The sequence below is a fragment of the Rutilus rutilus genome (assembly GCF_951802725.1).
Source record: "Rutilus rutilus genome assembly, chromosome: 3".
In the NCBI taxonomy this organism is placed as follows: domain Eukaryota; kingdom Metazoa; phylum Chordata; class Actinopteri; order Cypriniformes; family Leuciscidae; genus Rutilus; species Rutilus rutilus.
The window spans coordinates 29,875,289-29,898,533 of NC_140211.1; the positions used below are offsets into that span (position 1 = coordinate 29,875,289).

At 39.3% G+C, this 23,245-nt stretch overlaps 1 protein-coding gene across 1 annotated transcript in view; it reads right to left on the reverse strand.

Moving 5' to 3' along the window:
- Positions 1 to 23,245, reverse strand: part of itfg1 (integrin alpha FG-GAP repeat containing 1) — a 134,395-nt gene that overhangs the window by 40,463 nt on the left and 70,687 nt on the right. The window contains exons 11-12 of the mRNA XM_084403613.1: positions 8,546 to 8,699; positions 5,204 to 5,309 (exon numbers count right to left, since the gene is read on the reverse strand). Coding sequence (XP_084259739.1) covers positions 5,204 to 5,309; positions 8,546 to 8,699 — 260 coding nt within the window. The remainder of the gene's footprint in view (positions 1 to 5,203; positions 5,310 to 8,545; positions 8,700 to 23,245) is intronic.

Consider the following 23,245-nt stretch of genomic DNA (forward strand, 5'->3'; position numbering starts at 1 on the left):
GCCCGGTGGCTAGAGCCACTGTCCCTCTGACTTGCCCCTCTCAGCCTCTCTCCCCAACAAACCAACCCTCGCCGCAGAACGTGATTCGGTCGAGCCATCTTCAATCTCCATCATCGATCTGCCCTATTTTATTTAATTTTTTGGTTTGGGCCACTACCTCAGAATGTCTGTACATGGCCCGGCCATGTAGATGTGGGTGTTTATTTGCTTTCCTGAAAGATATAACGCTCCTTGGAACTGAATGTTTTTTGACAGAGAATTTTATATATTTTTTTTAATATAAAAAATAAAATTATAATTGGGGTGAAAAAAACAACAACTGCTAACTTAATAACCACCAAATAAAACTGTAGTGTAAGTGTTACTTCATGGGGTTCTGCAAAAACTAAGCAGCTGCCATAGAGATGAACAGGAATGCTATCGGATAGCTTTCTCCGGGTATTATGGACTTCCTTGTGGCAGACATCCTGGTGGCCTGAAGCTGTCAGATACATTTTAAATCTCTCAGGCTGGTGTTTGCATGGCTAATATTGAACACTAGTTTGAACATACAAACTGACATGCCTGCACACGCATGCTAACGGATAAGGAAACATGCACACATAGTGGAAATGTCTCTATCAATGACAAGTTATCAGCAGGGCTTGTGCAGTGAGCTGAAGCATGATATGCACGGTTATGACACGCTCCCATACGTGTGTGAGTGTGTGTGTGTGTGTGTGTGTGAGCATGTGCAGTGCCCACCTAAGAGTACAGCACAAAACCATTAAAAGACAGAAGGTTTAGCACTGAATACCTCTAAACATTTATGATGTGCTTAATCCCAATGAAATGCCATTTTGTGAACTCATTTCATGTATAATGCGCTTGTTTACTGCCAGGGCTTAGTCTGAGCCTTCACATAAAGATAAGACTCGACATTCGTCTCTATTCCTCCCGCAGGCTCCATTTGGAGATCCTGGAAACCACTCTAATACAAAGAAATAAAAATGATCACACAGCGACATTGCTGGCATCAGACATCTATGATAAACTGAGGGGAAATGCAGAGCGGTAAAGTGGACATTCGAAAAACAATTAAATAAAAAACATGATGGTTCATTCATCATGATGACATCTTGATAAATTACGTAAAAAGGTTACGCGAACAATTTCCCAGACTGAACGTCCTATCCCAGGACGTCTGATTTGATTCTGTTTGAACAGCTTCAACTGTATATCTGCTTGTGGTGACAAAAGGAACGGATCCAAATAGTCTTGCAGTTTGTTGTTCCCAGGACATAGGGAGATTCCACGGAGTGAATATGCCGGGAGTTGGCAGTAACAATGGAATAGGTGTGAAACTGGACATGAGGCCTGCTGTTCTGTTCTGCACTGGTAAACCAGATGCCACCGACACTCTAAGTGACTGTGTCTCATGTCATTCATAACAGCTGCCCCACACAGACGCTCACACACCATTACACCATCAGAGGTGGTGAAGCGCTACTTTATAAAGTTGGAACAAAACCTGTCACTCTTAATCTAGTCCATGAAAGTGGTGACCAGGTGGTTTCAAAGATGTGAGATCCCAGGCCGGAGTCGTGAGATTACGTCCATTACCATACCCTAACCCAGCAGTAGCCAAGACGACTTTATGATTGGCTCTTGTCTCAGCTGAGGTCAGGCAGCGATTACAGTAACAAGCAGCACTCAGTCTCTCATCACCTAATCATTACGCCTCAATGAAAAGAAAAAACAGAACAAAAGACAACAACAACCTATCTCTGCACACTTAAAGCTGCACTACTATCATAGCACAATATACATAGACAACTAGAAGTAAACCATCATATCACCAAAAAGTGTACATAATTTGGCTCTGCTCGTTTGAGCAGCCAGACACAGCAACATTGGCGATTAGTGAGTTAACTAATGGCATGAGATGGATGGATGGATAGACTGAGAGACACACAGACACATAAAACTGTATAATGATAGATAGATAGAGATACAGAGTCTGGTGTGTGACACCTTTCACTTTACCTTCCTGATAATTCAGTGTCTCTCTCTACTATATCTGTCTAATAAGAAAACACAAAAAACCTACTACAGTGACTGACAGGATGAAACAGGAAAAAAACACAAGAAAAGGCAAATCATTAATAAAATTCAATCTGAATGAGTGACATAAAAAATGCCTCCCTTTATGAGTTCCCATGTACTGTTGCAACGTGTGGGACGGGGGCTTGGTTTACAGCATGACGTATTGCAGATTGAGGAAGGAGCGCACACTGGACTGAACAAAGAGTGCAGATGTTCCTCGTTGCAGCTCATCTGCATTCTAATAAATGAACAGGAATGCAATCAGCTGCCATAGTTCTCCCTCTCTGCCTATAGCCAACACACACTTACTCATCCACACACAGCACAAACACACACTCCAACCACAGTCTGTGTGTGTTTAGCACATGCAATCACAGATAATTACAGCACCTGGCCTCTCCCCTCCTCTTGTGCTCTCCTGCTAACCATTCACGGCTCATTTGGACTTCTTTTTGCCTCTATTGAGTTGTAGCTCAGAGGAGAGTTATAAATATCTGTGTATGAGAATTTATGAAACTAAGGAAAATAAAGGGGCAAGTGGGTGTTTTACACATGGCAAAAGATAAAAAGGCTGCAGATACTGGGATGTAAATGTAGAATGGGCGAAAAAACTAAGGCCTCAACGTATCACACGTCTATGTTAAGGCTTGAATTCTTTTCATGTTCTGCTTCAGATTTATGTGAAAACACACATGGCCTTGAGGACTTGGCAGCTTCGAACAGAACTAAATTGTTTATTTACTCCTCTGAGGACAAAATAGCAAGGCTTCCCCGGCAATATGTAAACCGCTGGGTAAAGGTAATTGCATTAGGACACAGCTTACATACCCACAATCCCTCTAGAGGACAAAAATGTGGCAAATTGGTATAATGCAGTGGTGTACGTCACCTGCCTTGCCTCAATGGACGGTGGTGGGTCAGGTGGGTCTCAGGAGCTTTCTAGTCTTTCATCATACTCCCATCAAAATTTGTTCCAATATTTTGATAATGTTATGCATATATGAATATAAAATGACTCTGCAGTACAGAGTAGTTCATAAACTGCAAATGAAATAAAGAATCTGTGACAAACTGACAGACATTTGAAAGTATTACAATATATTGTAATACTCCAGCACTCTTTCTGTTTTCTGACTTGTCGATACATTGTGAGAAATTATTCAATGTGTGAGTAAACGGTCTGATTTAATCAAACTAAAATCAACTAAATCTATCAAACTAAATCGTGACCAATTTTAGACATTTTTGCAAACCAGTTATAGTGATTCGTTTGTGAATCTGGCATTTAGATCTAATTCTAAACAGCTGATGGAAAACTCACATGACATGAAACAATTATCAGGGAAATGATTCCCTGGTCGGTATACACTAATCTCCACTATCAGGCATATTATTCTGTAATATTTTACATGGGCTCAGCAGTATTTCACTAGCAATGAAATTTGCTGAAATAACACCCTTATTAATACAAAGGAGAACTTCTATGTTTTGGGCTGCAGAATGGCAGTTACTAGCATCTTTGAGTTTGAAGTCATTTGCAGCCAACTGTCTGAAGAAAAACGCATCTCATAGCAATTTAGAGCACATCAACAAATGGACTATGGCGTTTTCTTTTGTGATTCATGTGAAATTCAAACTCTAACATAGTGCTTCTAAATGCAGCAGTGTTTACTGTTTGAACATGGTTGCTTAATGCATTTAAGCATCTGTGGACTGTCTCAGAAGTGCTGAGGATATAAAGAGCTAATATATTTAGCAGGGATGGGCCTTTATTTACAGTTGCATCTCAATCAGACTGCAAATTACCTCCCAAATTGCTAAGTTAACCGTTCTTTAACCTCTATATTACCAATTAAACATTTCGTAGATGTTAAAACAAAGTTGTTTTCATGATCAGCTGTTGCCTTCTGAGTACTTGGGTACTTGTGTAAATATTTGTTTCTGCCAGTATCTCACTAATATTTACACCAATGTTCAAAAGTTTGGAGTCAGTTACAATAACGTTTTTTGTGAGAAAGTAATACTTATATTACTTTGTGCAAAAACACATTAAATTGATCAAAAGCGAACAAAAGATTTATTTTTAAATAGATGCTGTTTTTGATCTTTCTATTTAATAGAAGAATCCTATAAAACCACGGTTTCCAAAAAAAAAAGCAGCAAATCGGCATTTTAGAATGATTTCTGAAGGATCATGTGACACTGAAGACTGGAGTAATGATGCTGAAAAGTCAGCTTTGATATCACAGGAATAAATTACATTTTAAAAAAACATTTACAAATAAACAATACAGTTATTTTATATGTAATAATATTATTTCACAAAATTAATGTTTATCAAATAAATGCAGCCTTGGTGAGCATAAGAGACTTCTCTCAAAAACATGAAAAAAATCTTACAGACCCCAAACTTTTAAACAGTACTGAGTGTAGCTTCCAATTTACAGCAACAGACAGTCAAAAAGATGCAAACCACGTCTGTGAGACTAGACAGGAGTGCAGGAGCATAAAGTCATGAGTCTGCCATTATTCACAGAGAAACTGTATAAACTACAGACTCATAAAAGCAGCTTTATTATGGAGGAGAGTCTATTTGTATAAAACACAACATTTATATTGTATATAAACATAAATTCCACCTCTCACTCACACACACAAGTGGCTATTTGATTTGAAAGGGGCACAAGCATCTTGGGAGCACTTTGTCACTGCAGTAAACTACCCAGAGTGCCCCTCTCTTCAGAGCCAGACATTCTAGCTTACAGCAGTCTCATTAAACAGCACATCTACAGGAAAGAGAGAAACAGAGCGCGCTAATAAGCGAGAGGAGGGGAGGTTTAGAGACTCTGGGTCAGTCTCATCCCTGTTTTAATCTGACACTGATAGAATGATCCTCACATGCTGTTACACTGAGGAAGCTAATCTCTGCGCTTGAGCTAGAGGAGGATCTCTCCTTCTTCTGTAATTAAAACACAGCAGGCAGGATTAAATGGCATCATGGCTGCTTTCTAGTGGACACAATTGGCTCTGGAAATGTCAGCTCTCCAAATGTCAGCACCCGGAAGCTCTACTGCCGCTACGGTGGCCAGGCTGGGAAAACGCCACATCTCATACTCACCGATCACTTTCACGAAATACGCGTCGGCCTCATAGTTGTTCTTCAAAGCGTGGATTACGAGGTCTTCCTTTTCCCCCTTGCTGAGCACGATCATATCTAATATACCCTGCAAATGAGAAATCAGAAACAATGTATCAAGCCCATTGAATCTCTCCCGTCTGATGAACACTCATATCCTTAATGGACTCCAGCAAGCTATTACGCTTCTTATCAGCCCCTCTCTGCAGTCTATTGGTCTCGCTCTTAAGAAAATGGTTGCGCAGGGGCTCCTGTACAGATAGCATTGTAATACTGTGCTAATGATGACTAGCTCGAATGCTAACGGAATGAGACGTGCACGTGCTGTTTGTTTAATGAGCCTTTAGCGTCATTAGTTATGCAAGCATGAGGGAATCCGAGGTAATTGGCTATATTATGATTACGATGGGGAAAAGGTTGCGATACAGATGGAGAGAGGGGTCGAGCGAGGGAAGGAGTGAATCATAGAGGAAGATATAATGCCAAAATTAGATGCTTGAGGGCCGTCTGCAGCAGTGAGATGTTTCACTTCTTTAGGTGACCAAAGAACCACACAAAGAAATACAGACTCTCACACAGGCAAACACACAACATTTCTATAGCAGACAAACATGAGAAAGGCAGAAAAAAGGCATGAACAATGTCACAATGCAAATAATGGTTGATAAAAAAAAGAAAAAAGAAAGAGCGATTTTTTTCTATATGCAAAATAATCTTTGATTCTTTTGATTTGGGGTGAAATTATGGGTGGCCGATATGGCAAAAATGTCATATCATGATTTCTTTCAGGAAAATCATGATTCACGATTTTATCACGATTCTTTTTCATGTTGGTTTTACTATTTTGCAAGTGACTGAGCATTACAGCCAAACTAATTTCCCTATTTAAAAAAAAAAAGCCTTGCAAGGTAACAGCATATAAAATAAAAATAACGGCAGATGTTTAGCCCAAAGTGGCGAAGATAAAAATCGATATAAAAATAAAACACTCTTCACTGTATAAATTATACATTGATTCTTATTAAAGCTACTGTATTAAAGTTCTTCAGTCAAGAGCAGTGAGTGATTTTCTCTTTGTCTTTTGTTGTTTTATTAACATTAAATGGATAGTTCCCCCAAAAATGAAAATTCTGTCATCATTTACTCTCTCAAGTTGTTTTAAATCTGAATGAGTTTCTTTCTTCAGTTGACAATAAAAGTTATTTTGAAGAATGTGGGTAACCAAACAGTTACTGGTCCCCAGTGACTTCCATAGTATATATATATATATACTGTATATATATATATATATATATATATATATATATATATATTTCTGTGGAAGTCAATTGGGACCAGCAACTGTTTGGTTACCCACACGCTTCACAATATCTTATTTTGTGTTCAGCACAAGACAGAAATTAATACAGGTTTGGAACAACATTAGAGTGAGTAAATAATGACAGAATTTTTTATTTTTGGGTGAACTATCCCTTTAAGGACAAGCGGCAGCATGTTTACTGTTAGGCTACTGTCACTTTAAGATCCGCATGCATCTAATCTACAGACACGCATCCGATTTTCTCTCAAATGTTTGCTGTCACTTTAGACATAACCAACTGTGTTTATTTAAACCTTCTGTATATTTGACAGTCTTAGCGCAATACAACTCGAAAGATAACTTAGTCCAGTGACCAGGCGCTATTTGACAGGCTTTTAGTGAGCGCGTGTTTCGGATGTATGCGCTCAAAAAAGCGCATGTTAGAATAGCGCATCAGCACGCGAATTAAATGTTTAACCGGCAAGGCTTTAAAGCACATGCAAATAATAAACTTTTGTGAATTGCAGTGTCCCGTGAGTGTAACTGTACCTTTGCGTTAACATGTGATGTGAATGTACGTCTCATTATACAGTATGTTGAGACGCAGGCGTCAGATTTGCAAATGATAGAATGCACTGTAGCATGATACTACGATATTTCTTCAAAAGTATATTGTGGAGAGACATTTTAATCATCCATGATCAAAAATCATGATAATCGCACACCCCCAGGTGAAATGTGATCTGGACATTTGAGATTAACCCATTACTGTATGCAGATACTGGGAATTAGACAAGATAGACAATAGCCAGACGCATTCATGTGTGCGTCTTGAGTAAAATGAACCGTCCAATTAAACGACTCTGATCAAAGGACACTCAGAATCAATATAACAATACATAACAAGCCTTAAACATCAGTGAGATATACACAGCTCAAGGGAGGAGAGGGAGGGAAGCTATACGTTTGGACTACTAAGAGCAGAAAATAAGAGCTGAAGACCCCAAACCATAAGCACACCCTTAATTCTGTTCAACAGAAACAGTGCAGTGAATGAAAAAAAGAGAGGAGGCAAGCCTTTTCAAAGCCAATCTGAAGTCTGGAGTAGAAATTTTTGGCAAAATAAGAATGTGAAATGTAACAAGACATCAATTTGAACCCCTTGACAATAGGTCTGAAAATTCTGCATGGTCATTTCAATTTGAAGGGTAGATTGACTTTCAATTGTTTGGGTGTCAAAACATAACAAATGATACACCAACAAAATATTAAATAAAGTAATATTGTGTTTGGGTCATGTGTCTAGAACCAGCATCTCTAGATGTTGTGTGTGTTATTTTAGTATTATTTTTTATACTACTATAGTATTTATTAATATTAATGTCATTTGAATGAGCTTTTACTTTTATATTTTCAGTTTACATTTTAGTAATTTTGTAGTGTTTTTGTCATTTTCATTAGCTATTTTTTAATAATTATGATTAGCGTTAATTTATTCATAATTTATTCATTTTTTTATTTAAGTACTAAGTCAAATATATTAGTTAGTTGCCATGCAACATTTATAAATTTCATGTTTTTTTATGATTAAGTTTTTCATCTAATATTCATTTTTTCAGCTTTATAGCAATTAATGAAAACTATTTGTAATCGTTTTAAACAACGTAAGACAACAACACTGTCGCTTATTCACATCAGGTTTAAAGAAGTCTTTAGACTACAGAGGCTGCTACACTATTGGATGACAGGGTGTTAAGCATCAGAGACTGGGGTTTGTTGGAAATGTAGAGGGTGTAGTTCTCTACTCTCAATGTCAAAAGAGGAGACAGCCTGCGCCACACCACTGGGGCAACATTACAGTCAGAGTAAATCAGATAATAACTAAAGCTCAGTATAATGCGGGTCACAGAGACATCAACCAGATGAAGAAAGAGTGATCGGGGACAGAGAAAGGGAGGGAGATTAAAGCAGCAGCAAGGTTTTAATTAAAGCGCCAAAAGCAAGGGGAAAAGGCCAACACTTACGTCCTCATAGATGTCAAAAAAAGTGGCCACAACAGCCCTGGGGATGGCACTGAGGTCTGACTGTTCCCAGAGCACACGGAACATGCGGCCCACCTCCCGACAGCTCGCGTTATTACACGCCACGTTCTCCAGCAGGAATGCCTGCTGCTGCGTGCTGTGGAGAGAGAAAGAAAGCGAGAAATTACTGTTAATGTGAGTAGATCTGAGGAACACAATGCTAAAATGTATGCAAAGACACTGTGTCATGTTGAATTTAACCCTTGCTAATTAAGTTTGCAAGCATATAGCAGATCACTGAACTCTGACCAATTAAAGAGCATGTCTGAGCACTGAACACTACTTAAATTACAATATTATCCGCATACATGCACACACACACACGCAGTGTGTAACAGTGGAGAAGCAGAGGGCTTGATGAGTGAGTGAGACTGAATGCCTGAAACTTGTGCACTGAACTTTTCGATCCCTAAATAAAAAAGGCAATTAAGCAGAACCTATTCCTCCCCATAATTCAGTGCTGAGTGTGGGGAAGCTGGATCTGGGAGACAGCAGTGAATTTTGAAATGAGATGCTTTTCTGCATTGCTCATCAACCCATCTGCCAGGCCTCTGCTTTATTCAGGACCCTTTTTCGTACCTTTATTTCACAGCCATTTTCCCCCCATAGTCTGATATTTACCAGTGACACTTCTCAGAACTACTCTAATTTCAACCTGGGCATGCGTGAGGCTAAAAATAGAAACCGTATGAAGGTTTTCTTCTCTCTCTTCCTTCTGCCGTTTCTCTTTGGTTTCAGGAGAAGGAAATGCAGATGAGAAGTGCACAAAACATACATCTGAAGCGTGTTAACTGCTGCCAACTTATCACAAAGCACATACTCCAGTTGAGCTGCATTAAAAGATTAAGCTACATAAACAATGTTCCAGCTTCGAAACAAGTTGAGCTCTATCGACATACTGCTGATTACCACAGACAGAAATCCATTTAATGAAAAGTTTTTAAACTAATATCTATATAAATACATTATTATTCAAAATGTTGGGGTTGGTCAATTGTTTTAATACAAAAAACAGTAATTTTGTAAAATATTATTACAATTTAAATGAACTGTTTTCTATTTTTATATATATTTAAAAATGTGATTTATTCATTTATTCATTTCCCAGTTTAGTTGTCCGGGATGGTTTGGCAGGCGATGAGTCTTCCTGTGCCTGAGTCTTGGTCAGTCTGGAGCTTGGTGCACTAATCTGTGCATTTCACAGCCAAAGCCCCTGTACACCTTTGTTGGCCACCCATCAGTGCAGGCTTTTTTTGGAGGGGGGGGGGGGTCTCCAGCCAAGCAGACAGACTTTGTCCCCTCGCAGGATTAAATGACACCACACTTACTGCTGCACGGAGAACAGATGCTTTACCGAAGCTTTCACAGGTTTAACTGGCGGCCGCACACAGAAGGAAAGTTTTTGTCCTTGTATTTGGCTGTACAACTGTCATGGCTGCCAATTTAAAGACTAGCAGTTCAAATACACCAGTGCATTTGGGAAGCATCTGTCCTCAAAGCACATAGACAGTGGCAGATAATTTGTGTGTGTGAACCAGAGTGGTATTTTAGGTATGTGTGTGTGAGTACAGTATGTGTCATTATGAATGTGTGTCTGGTCACTGGGCATGTAGGCCCAACTTCCTATCCTTTCGCTCCCTCAGTGGAGCACAGTCGTGACCGGTGGCTCACTGTGCCAACCGCACACCCATGAGCACACACACGTTCCTCGCTTAATTGGGAGCTTCGGACCCAACACCATGGCAAACCCAGCAGGGAAGAGCAGGCCAGAGGCAAGCCTACAGGCTGACCTCTCCTTCCGCCTCTTTCAACCTCCCTCTGTTTTTTCTCTCTTTCTAAAGCAAAAGAAGGATTTTACTGTGTCGTTTCCTGACCACTGTGGAGGCCTTGCATCAAAACGTGAATTTTTTAAAACATCAGTTATCCAGAGGACAAATAGAAAGAATTGAGAGAGAGTGAAAGAAACGCATGTTGAGTGGGACGGCAGGCGGCAGGTCTGGAGATTCTCTGAGGGGTAAGATGACAGAAGCAGAGGGATCTCGTCCCCCCAGGCATCTCTTCAATACCGGTCCACCCACTCTTCCTGAGGCTTTTCTCTCGCTCTGTCTGTTGCTGTATGTGTTGGTCTACTTCTTTTTCAATTTGCTCTCAAGGGCAAAAACAAAGCAGTGTGAAGGGTGGATGGCATTTCAATCATTCGCTACTTCTGCTCTCTCTCTGGAAATAGTATGCTCCAGAATAAGGAAGAAAAAACTGATAGACATGCAGAAAATACTGTACATAGGAGGCTAAAAAAGTCATTTTAAACTTCAACCAGGTAGAAAACAGGACACAGAAATACAATTAAATGTATAATCTAAGGATATGTAATTCAAATTAATGGACATAAAAAAAATAAAAAATAAATGATTTTCTAAAAGTTTGTTTGAAAGTTTTGAAAAACTTTTACAATGCCTTTAAATTGAGAGAATACAAAATGATAGGTAGACAGAGTGACAGAACCATACTGAACGACAGAATGATAGACAGAACGACAGTTAGAAAGACAACGTTTTTATTAACGAAAACAAAGATTTTTGAAAACGCTCTCCAAAGTGAATAAATTTGAAAACTATGTTTTTCGCGTTGTAGTGTGAACTGTGAAAACGGAGGTATTTGAAAACGATGACGCATCATTAGTCATGACTGCATATTGTACCGATAGATGTTCATGTTTATACTGGTATTGCGCCTGTTATGTGCTATTCACTTTCACACAGTTGCTTAAAATGTTTGCACACTCTGCAAAGATGACAGAAAATGTACTCACATTTGCTGTCCTGCGGCAAAACAAGAGAGCAGTTGCGTTTTAGACCAAACATATAATGGTGAGTGAGTGCGACCTGGAGGCATCAGTGAATGGTGAGATATTTTGTAAAATAAAATTCTGCCAGAAGAATAGCATGAGAACTTTATTGTGTCTGTTCTGTCTGTATCATCTCAGTGAGCTTTTATGAGGTTTTACGCATACACAGTGAGGTGAATTTAGTGTTTTCCGACGTTTCAATGTGGATGAGAAACTTTTGAAAAACGCTACTGTTGACGGAGAGCGTTTTGAAACAAAAATGCTGTTTTCAAATATATCCAGATTAATGTAGACGCAGCCAGAAGACCGAATGATAGATAGACAGAATGATAGATGGAAAGATAGACAGACAGACAGACAGACAGACAGACAGACAGATCCAGAAAGCAAACAGCAGCTAGTACAACTGACATGCTAATGCTTCAGCATGCATTGCTGGGCTAATCAGCTCTGACATGAACCCATGCTTGCTACAACCTCTCCCTGGACTCAAGAGTACTTCATGTAGACTGCATGAACGAACAGAAACATCATTACCAGAGCACAGCAAGTGGATCGGTTTAGATAAGAGTGTCATTTAATGCAGAGAGCAACATACCAGAAAGCATGTCTCCCCCTGATGTAGATTTTTAGAGACCTTTCAAATTAATCCCTTCTATCTAAACTGAAGGAAATAAATCTTTGCTTAAATGTTTGACAGGCCTTTAAACTTTAATCGCGGCTTCATTTCCAGATGCCATTCAAATAAAATGGGAATACAGTCCACTACGATGGATCTGATGCTGTCAGGAGTGAAAAATATTGACACTTATTGACATTTATCTTCTATCTTCGCAAAATGAAGACGTCTTTTTACTCTTAGAGGAACTGCCGCTAATCCTGACAGACAACGAGACAAGTATTTCAAAACACATGCTCATGAGATGGATGGCCATTGCCTAGCAACAGAGCCCCGTGCAGCTGCAGTAGCTATAGATTTGAGCTTGAGCCCGAGCTCAGCCAGGGCAAATAATTCAATTTACGAATAATTCCCCATTGAGATATATATATATATGGTAAATAAAGACACCACTGCCTATGTGAGAAAAGAAATTCAGGTCTCATGTATTGCAGGTGTGAGCTGCACTCGGTATGAACAATGAACAGCCTAACCACAGTAAAAACACACACCCATTTGCCTCGAACTGCAGAGGCTAATAGCGAATGTAATCAAGTCCAAGTGTGTGTGTGTGTGTTTGTGTCCAGGTCTTCCCCCGTGCTTCTCATGGGAGTCTTCTGTCTCGTCCCTCATAAAACACAAGCACTTCTATTAAGAGGTAATCCTGCCATCATAAAGAAGTGTGCAACTGATGACATTCAATTATTCATTCATGCATTAGCTTAGCATAATGGATCTCTGTGATCTCACTCCTCCCATCTAGCACAGGTTGATCACTCTTTACTTTTCTCTGTCTCTGGCCCCCTTAGCATTGTACATGTATACTTCACCCAGCAGGTGGTTTTAAGAGGCAATACTGCTCGCTGAGTTGTGCAGGGGTTTCCTGTTGCTAAAGACATGTGTTTTTCAGGGAATAATGGCTGGTGTTGGGGACTGTTCTTCTGTTTTATTTTTCACCTTATGTAGGTGGGTTGAATTCAAATAGTATGCCTTCCTCTGTAATAACATTAAGTACTGCATTTATACTGGCTTTATAGCTATGCGATTCAAAGCCATAATCCCACACACTCCCCAATTAAAGGCCATGATCTAATCAGATTCAGTTCAGTTTAGAAGGGTAAGGGAAGGGAAAGTTTACCCAAAATTTGTATGACTGTATGACCCAATACCTCCAATCCTGTATGACTTTAATTTTATGTACAAAAAAGACTGAGATGAAATGATTCCTTAATGGCATCCCAGCAAAAAATATCTTTCGGAAAAGGTATTTTTAGACAAATTCCAGTGTTAATGGATTTTATTACTGATTTCACGTTTACCTGAAACATTCAGTTGATGAACAGTTTTTGTTTTGTTTCCCTTTTCAAGTTGATAGAAACTGTTTCTGCATGACTGCTGCCAGGTGAACTAACTTGCCTTGAAAGGACTGCGACCATGGCTCCGACATGAAAAGTGATTGACGTGGAGGAGGAAGCTCTAAAATAAAAGTCAAACATGGTAACATCTGTGGTGGATTCAGCTAAATCTGACCGAAATGTTCCCTTCTCTGTGCCTGTGCAATTTGGAGCTCTGTAGTGCAGAAGAGAGGCTGAGGTGAGGAATTGGAGAGAGGCACACTGAAGCAGAGAGGTGATTAGAGCAGTTCAGAAACACACACACAAAAAAGAGCAAGCGAGAGTGTAATAAAGTCTCTCAGGAGCTTCGCAAAAACCAGAACACACCTGCCGGCCCACAAGATGGGCATCCACCTGCTGCCTGACTACAGATCAGCTCGCACCTCTACACTCCACCTGTGTGCATGAGAGAGCTGGAGTCCGCCACACATCTTATTATGGAGCTCCTCTATATCTGAACCACCATGAAAAGATCCTTGATAAAGATGTTAGAAAGATGTCGGAAAAAATGTGATCCAGCACTTCATAATTGTAACATCTGGATCAAGTCCACTCTAATCACCAGATAAGTGTTCTTGGCAGTTCAGGTGATGGGTAGGGAAGAGCGACGAGAGGTAGAGGGAGGGAGAGAGAGAGAGAGGGAGGGAGAGAGAGAGAGAGAGAGAGAGAGAGAGAGGTGGAGAGAGAGAGAGACATAGAGTGAGAGAGAGAGAGGTGGAGAGAGAGAGAGTGAGAGTCAGTCAGTGCAGCCTCACGTACATGACAAATGGATTTTCAGTGCTGCCCCTCCGGCTGTTTAGCTGTGCTTTCCTCTGCTGATTCTATTTGAATTGACAAATGAAAATAAAATAAATTTGATTTTCAACGGCGTCCTTTACATTAAAATTCATTAGGTCTGCGGGCCGTAACGGTGGGACCTTATTGGTGGGACATGGCCAATTACTATTTAAAAAAATCTATCAAATAAGACTGAAATTAGTCAGTTTTACGTACTTTGGGACGAGCGCACAATTCCTTACGCCCATCTAAATATCTCTGCCGTAGATCAGTGTATAATTTCTCTTCCCTGACAAGCTCTGGTGGGCATCCTGAGGCTGTTGATGCAGAACGTTAATTAATTTTTAGCGTAAATGGGCTGGATTGGGGAGGAGGAGGGACCATTAGCCCACGGCTTAACGGAGGTCCTATCGAGAGGGTCATCTGCATGGTGGGAAAACGACTTTGATCTACAAAGCAAACTGACGGGAGAAAGAGAGAGCTAGTAAGATTTCAAGACAGAGGAGGAGTGCGAAGGAACTGGGAAACACCCCGTTAATGGCCCTCTTGAGTGCTGAGAAGGGGCTTCTGGCTGTTAGTGTAGGAGCTTGGCGCATCCGACGGGATGAGGTGAGGAACAGGAGTAGCCTTCAGCAAACTCAATCATGTACGACTGCAGCCAGAGACTTCAGCAAACAGCAATGGGAATATAGTTTATTTTCCTTTCTTCTATCTCAACACACAAACCAACACATGGACACAGTCAGTGACGGGTATAGGGACATTTATACACAAACACACTGTACTAACATTTGTTTTTGTGTAGAAATACAAATTTCACTGTTTTTCGATTTAATGCAAAAAACAAAGTCCTCTTCTCTGCCCTTATCTTTTCACCAAAATCATTCTTTATTCTCATGAGCTGTTGTTTAATGTGTGTGTCTCTCTCCCTCTCAGACAGAGGAAAGTTGATTTAATTACAGCTAGCAGCCATTTCATTTCCAGAAGATGGTTAACTGTGTGCCAGGAGCAGAGTGCAGCTCTATGTTGTGATCTGTACTGCTTAAAAAGACTGATTGAGAGAGACTAATAAAACATGAATACAATGAATAAATAATGAAGGAAATGAATAGAAAAACAAAACAATTTTATCATCTATTCCTCTCTTAACTTGAAGAAATACACATAATACATACATAATAAAATTTTCACATAATAAAACATAAAGCTCACGAGACTGCATTTAACAGACATTTTTTTTGATTGTGATAACAGATGATGTGCCAAAGGTTAGACTGACTTTTTGTTGCCATCTAATTTTGATATTAAGTGTTTCCTAAAGCTAAGATGGACTTTAGTTTTGTTCTGTAAGTATGGTAAATATTTGGGGTTCCAAAGTCTGAGCCCTCTTGTAGAAATGCTTCTAATTTGCTTTTTTCTTGAAACATGTTTGCGGCGAGCAGGACGAGGCAGAGGTCAGTGAGAAAATGGCGTGAGGCCGGCGGCGTGATTGCTGATGAGCGATGAGTGCTGAAGAGCAAACCCTGTTGTATTATTTAATGTTTAACAGATCAGTTGTTCATGTGCATTCAAACATGAATAAATACACTACCACTACCAAGGTTTGGGGTTGGTAATAATTTTTTATATTTTTGAAATAAGTTCCTTATGCTCTCCAAGGCTGCATTTATTTGATCCAAAATACAGCCAAATCAATCTTGTGAAATATTTTTACTTTTTCTTTTTGAATACATTTTAAAATGCAATTTCTTTCTGTGATGGCAAAGCTGATTTTTCAGCGTTATTACTCCAGTCTTCAGTGTCACATGATCCTTCAGATATCATTCTAATATGTTGATTTGGTGCTCGAGAAACATTTCTTATTAAATTACAATATTTAAAAAACCTTACCAATCTAAAAAATTGTAACGGTAGTGTATATACATAGATTCCCACACAGTAAATAGGAATCACTTGAGCTGAAGCTGAACGTGACCATTAGAAAGGGAAAGATCCTGAGATGCTGGATGCGTTCCAGAGAACAACACTGTGTCCAGATGTTTAATCAGGCTAAACAACACCCTCATCTGACACATGAAAATGAGGAGTGATGGAGCAGTCTCACTGCTGTCAACATAATCTCAACCTCGGCTCTGAGGTCAGAGGTCATTCTCTCGCTTTTGAGGCATTCGCAATGGTTAATCTCTGCATCAGAGCAGAATACTTGAGTGGAAAATGATTACACAACTTCTTAACACAGCTCTATCAGAGGGACGTGCTCACAGTGTCACCAATGATGAGATCTGAAGCAAAGCAGAAAAGCTTTGGGTTCATGGAAAAGCTAAAGGATTCTGATCAATGTGTTTTTACAGCAAAATGTGTGATATAATGAGACCAAGACAATGTGATTGTGTATTATTTAGACGGCCAGAAGTAAAAAAAATAATAATAATCAATGCGAGGAGAGCCGTGAGAAGATGAACAAAACAAGTGCTGTTCTCAGCCCTCTTAAAGCGATTTAATTTGTGAGTCAGAGGGCTGATGACCAAGCTCTTCTGCTGCTCTTCATTTCATCTGAAGCCAAACGAGCACCAGGGCAGGACCCCAGAGCAGAAGAGAGTGGAATGGGAAAGGAAGTGCATGTGTAGGAGATGGGCCAGCTATTTGACATGTAATCTGCTGATAAAGAGAAGATTGAAAAGCATGCTTGCTTAGCTGGCTCAACAATCCTCGCTCTCTCTCTCAATCAGACCAAGGGCGAATTCAACAGGCAAACAGCAGTGATGGAAAACAAAGCTGGAGAAGGACACAGAATAGAGTAGGTGGAAGAAAATGACAGAAAAAGGGAATTCACACTTTGTTCTCTTGAAACCGAAGTAGTCGTGCATAGACACAATGTTAAACACCCATTGTGAATGTGTGTAAATTGTGTGAGAGTGTGCCGACAGAATCAGGTCTGTGTGTGTAGCAAAGCCTCTTCAAGGCAAGTCCATTCACTCTACAGATATCTTAGCAATGCCCCCAGTCAGCTATTTTCTATATAGCCCATACATACACAAACAGCTCCTATAAACTTGAATGGGGGACGACAGATTATGTCAAGATTATGAGTCAATAATGTGTTTCAAATAAACAATTCAGGATGTAAAATTTCTGGTACTTTCGATACTCAATTCAGGACACATGACTCTCTGAAGAGGTTCGCTTGATGTTAAATGCACTTTGTGGTCAAAATGCTTGTCTTGGCAATATATTAATGAAAAACAGTTGGTTATGTCAGTGAATGCATATGTAGAGAAAATCTCATGGCAAAATACTTATAGATCTGTGCAGTCTTGCAGTGTAACAGACCTGCCATTGTCTATTATGCCATTTTTAATCAAAAAGCAACAAGAAAGAAAGAAAGAAAGAAAGAAAGAAAGAAAGAAAGAAAGAAAGAAAGAAACGAAAGACTATGTACTCGTGTCTTGATAACTAGCAGTTTCAATAAGCCTCTACAGTTAGATACAAAAAAACTTCAAAACACTTTGTTCTGTCGCTTTTGATTTTTACTTAATTTGTCTTTTATAAAAAATTTTTTTTTTTTTTTTACTAAGAAATATTTGCCCTTATATACACTTTTCAAAGTGTAAAATTAAGTTATAAGTACCGTATTCAATAGCAAACTATTTTTGCTGTGGTATAGAAAGATAATGATAACCATGAAATTGCCATGGTGTTGTTACTGACTTCTGAAATTCACACTTTGACAAGCAAACAAAAAAAAAAAAAACCCTGTATTTGTCAAGTAGATCTAATTAATGGACATGTTTGCTTGAAGTAAAATCTAAATCTTTTAAAAAGGTGATTGGCTCTTTTAGCTGAAACACGGGACTTCCATTCTAACATCTGCTATATTGAGCTGTAGGATTTCTATAAATGGTGTCTCCTACTTACACTGTCTCTGGGTCTGGGCTGTATCTAGTTTAAAAGTGGAGAAAGAGAGAGATCAGCGTGGTAAAAAAAGCTATAAAGCACTTTTCAAATCTCTCAAAATGTTGACATTGTTTCAGCTGAAAAAGACACTGTACTTCACTTTCTCAGAAAGTGACACACTAACACAAAATGATTTCTATATATATATATATACATACAGTGAAGGATAAAATGTGTGCGTGTGTGTGTCAGAGGTACAGAAGACAGTCACTGAGAAAGACTTACATAAACATATAGTGACTTAATCTCCTCCAGAGCTCCTTCACATCAGTGTCAGCATGTGGGCTGCACTTGTATAGTCAGTGACGGACCGAGGCCTGACATTCCCTTAAATATTACCACTCCAGCAGTAACCCAGTTATACGTCCGCACAGAACCATGTGCATTAGATGGAGGTATCTAACAATCTAAATAATGCTATATTCTCTGCTTCAAGACTAGGAGGCAGATGTGAATGATGTGATAAAAGCCTCAGTACTTAAAACTATTGTCTCCTACAATAGGTCTACATGCATCCAAGGTCAAAAAACACTTAAATGTTCTCATTATATACATTGCAGAATCACCTCTTTCCATTTTTTTGAAATGGTCCTTTCCGAGAGCCTACTATGATCCGATTGGTCAGATGGTCCAGTGTGTTGTGATTGGTCTAGACTAGAGCTTACAGTGCGTGCTGGAAACAAAACGGCCATTACCATATCTGAATTTGAGCTCCGGAGGCTTCCTTAGCACATGCATTTAGTAATGCAAACAGTAGCAATGGCATCAGTTTTACCGTATCAATTTTACCGTGCATGCATAGTGGATTTGCTTTTGCAGCGCAGAAAACAGCATCTTAACGACATGTCGACAACACAAACCAAATTCTTCCAGGTCTCTGCCAATGAAGACCATAGGGTGGCTACCTACATAGAAGTTAGACTGGAATTACTGACGACTCGTTTTCAGGCAGTTCAGAATTGGTTCTTTCTTTTGAGAGACAATAACTCCATTTATCTTGCACTTTGATCTTTGAAACTTTGCAGACATTTTACATTCACAAAAAACTGTATAACACGCTACGTGAAAGGTAATTTCTGAAAAAAATAATAATGGGGCACTTTAAATCAAAATTGACTTCATTTACTTTCTCAAGGTTTATGCACTTAATTGTGCATGATTCATCAGTTATGCTGACGTCAGGCATACTTTTCACAATCTATTCAATTCCTGATGGACAAAATAATAAAAAAAGTTCCCCTTGTAATATGCCGTTTCACTCAGAAATACATTACAATACAGAAGCAAAAAATCATTTTAAATTGGCAGTTCACCCAAAAATAAAAATTCTGCCATAATTTACTCACCTCTGTATCATTCCAAACCTATATGACTTATTTCTTTTGTGGAAAAATATTTGAGTGTTTATTTGAAACCTCATCAAAATATCTTCTTTTGTGTTCCACAGAAGAATGCTAGTCTGGAATGACATGAGGGTGAGTAAAAGACAGAATTTAAATTTTTGGGTGAATTGTCCCTTAAAGACTACTAAACTATGCATAAACTGCCACTGTTGGTTTTGCAAGGCTTTGCAAAAAAGAAAACACATAGGATACTGCTCTGTTAAGGTCCCGCCACAGCTTTTTTGAATTGGTCTGGACTTTGACTGGGCCAATGCAACACCTTGATTCTTTTTCAGCCATTCTGTTGTAGATTTGCTGATGTGCTTGGAATCATAGTCCTGTTGCATTACCAAATTTTGGCCAAGCTTTAGCTGTTGGATAGATGGCCTCACATTTCACTGTAGAATGATGGACTTCAAATTGTTTGGAAATGGCCTTACAACCCTTCCCAGACTGATGGCAGCAAAAATTGCTTCTCTAAGATCATTGCTGATGTCTTTCCTGCTTGGTATTATGTTAACACACACCTGAATGCTCCAGACCAGTAAACTGCCAAAACTTCTGTTTTTTATAGAGTTGGTCACACTTGCTGATGATCAATTAATCAAAGGCATTTGATTAGCAGCGCCTGACTGCTACTTGCCCTCTAAATTCAATAATTCAATAGGGTGTCCTTTCTTTTTCACATAACTATAGACTGCTAAGATTGAGATTAAAACTGTTGATTGTGATTTAAAATCTACATTTTCAGACTAAATTGCAAACATTCAGATTAGAAGGAGAGGGCACAACAGAAGCTAAAAATAGCATAAACACCTACACCTCATCTGCCAATTACATCCCTTTATCTTATATTGCCTGGAGAGCATTTGACAGAGAGCGAGAGAGAGAGAGAGAGAGAGAGAGACTAAATGACAGGGGCCCAAAGAGAAGTGGAGAGAGGCTGATGATGTGGCCTGAACATGAAGAGGATGGAGATATGAAGAACCCTGAAGAGTCAATAAGATAATACGAATTGAATGCAAACATTCATCCACGGTTAATCCACAGTTAAGTAAAATGTAGACGAGTATAAATCTGTACACTGTCACCATATCTGCTGATGACTATTTTTGCCTCATTTAAAAGAAGTGTGAAGCTCTCATTTCAATTCTAAACGATTTTGACTTTGAAAATGTCTCTGGCTGGTTGGGTAAACTCTCTCACCCACCCACTCGCTCAAAAAAAAAAAAAAATTCACTTACCAACTCCAACACACTCTATCACCTCAGAAACCATGACAACCTTTGCTGACAAAATGGGATGGAGCCGTTTGAAAGCGTTTGAGGGGAACAAGAAAAGAAACTGGCACAAGATTATTCACGTCTAAATCCGTCACTTATTTCTAAACGGAAAAACACCCATGCGTTTGGTGGATATTAGCATGCTGCTTCTGACCTCATGAACATATACATACTGGCCCCTTCAGACATCCATAAGGCCTCTTTATTCAACACAGCCAAAGAACATGCTAAAACCTGTATTTGTCAATTAAATGCTGTCCTTTTTTATTTGAACTTATTTTATTTTAGAGAGAATCATTTGGTCCCTGCTCAACATTCAAATACAAATTCTATCTGTAAAAAAGGTGGTATGAAATATATTTTATTTGTTTTAAATAGCAAAAAGTAGAGGGTGCAAGAATCTTAAAGGCCACGTACATAGTGTGAAGTTTCAGGAGTGACAACTACATTTAAATGCGGGAATGAGTCCCCTAAATTATTGTTCCATCTTCCATGTATGTATGGAACACGACTCACCCCCGAAACTGCATGATTGACACCGTGGTAAGCAGGGCAACGCTCTGGCGTCTTACGTGCTTGGTCTCTGCTATTCTGACCAAAGAAATAGTACAGCGACAAAAGACGACAGAGGCGTTGTGTCTTTCTTATGCTTGGAAAGGCTGCTTCACAGATTTCCACTTATTATAATTGTTTTTAGGCTTGTTGTTTAAGCTTGACTCATAAAGCGATCGAGTTTATGAATTTATTAAAGTGATCATGTGGAGGTTGCAATATTTTGTTCTTAATTTCAGCATAAAGCATTTGGAATTTTTTCGGTTGATTGTGGGCTTGTTCTCGTTCGCTGTTTTTCTAGCAAGATCTGGCAACATGAATGACATTTACATTTTACATTTATGCATTTGGCAGACGCTTTTATCCAAAGCGACTTACATTGCATTCAAGGTACACATTTTACATTTTGTCAGTTCTTGCTTTCCCTGGGAATCGAACCTATGACCTTGGCGTTGCTAGCGCCAACACTCTACTGTTTGAGCTACAGGACAGCCTGGCGTCAATGAGTCAAGGCTCGTACCGCTTTCCCTGTGATTTAAGCACATGCAGAAGAGAGAAACATCTCTGATGCACGTTAAAATACGTCATTAACAACTAGTTGTTCCGTTTGCATGTTCACATGCATAGAATTTTTGTAAATGCGGTTGTCACTACCGTAATTTTTCGGGAGTTAATTCGGATGTAGAATGCGGTTGTCACTCTCGTAAATCACTGAAGTGTGTGTGTACAGAACAGGATTAAGCACTAAAAGGTGAATTGACAACCGAATTCAGTTGCAGTGTGTACGTGGATAATGTGATTCCACCAAGAGTGTGAAAAAACTCTTTTTTCTTTTTTTTTTTAAGGCAACCACGTCCTTAATGATATAATAGCAGAAGAACCATAACAAGACCAAAGATTTAGAAAAAGATGCTGCGGTCTTTAATTAAAAGGTTCATGGGAGTGTTTAGAGTGATCCAAGCACAGATTGATGCGAGTTAAGAAAGTGGCCAGCTGTGAGTAGAGGAGGTTTTAACATCCAGCTCCTGGCTGATGAGAATCAAATCACTCTCCTTGGCATCAGAGCCATTAATGACAATAGGCCGATTTGAACAAACTCTGGTGTATCTCTGAGGTCTCTGGATGCATGTTGCCTGATTACTGTTGAAGTGAGATGATGAGACTGGCTGTGGGGTGTTAGAGGAGACTATAGCAAGCACTAAAGTCTTATGACACAAGGGGAAGGTTAAGCCTCTGCTGACTTAAAGATTAAGTCGACCTAATGTATTAAGCATGAAGACTAAAGACTAAAAATAAGCAGATCATAAAAACAAAAGGGTTTTCAAGAATTCTGTGTGTGTGGCTAAATCATCTCATGTGATTCTCTGAGTCTGGACACAAATCTCCTGCCCTTCAGGATGACATGAAGTTGTCTTTGTTTTCTAAAAGCATCTGGAGCATCTCTCATAGCCACCTGGAGGCCAGCGGCAGAGCCTCTAGTATCTTATCTCAATCAGAGAGCTGTTAATCCATCCATGCCCTTCCTGCTGTTCTCTCACAGGCCTGCCTGTCCTCACTCAGGTCAGGCCAGATCGAAGATGGGCGACATGTACCAGCTCTCTCTTTTGTTGACACTCGGCAAGGTTTTACCCTGCCATTTATATATTGTTAACATAATAGTGAATCAAGTGCGATGTACAACGAAAAATGCTATTTTAAAGATTTTTTTTTTTTAAAGTGTGATGCATGATAGACATACTGCAACACCATACAAACGATCTCCCCAGTCCACCCACACCATTTACAGAAAGCTGCAAAA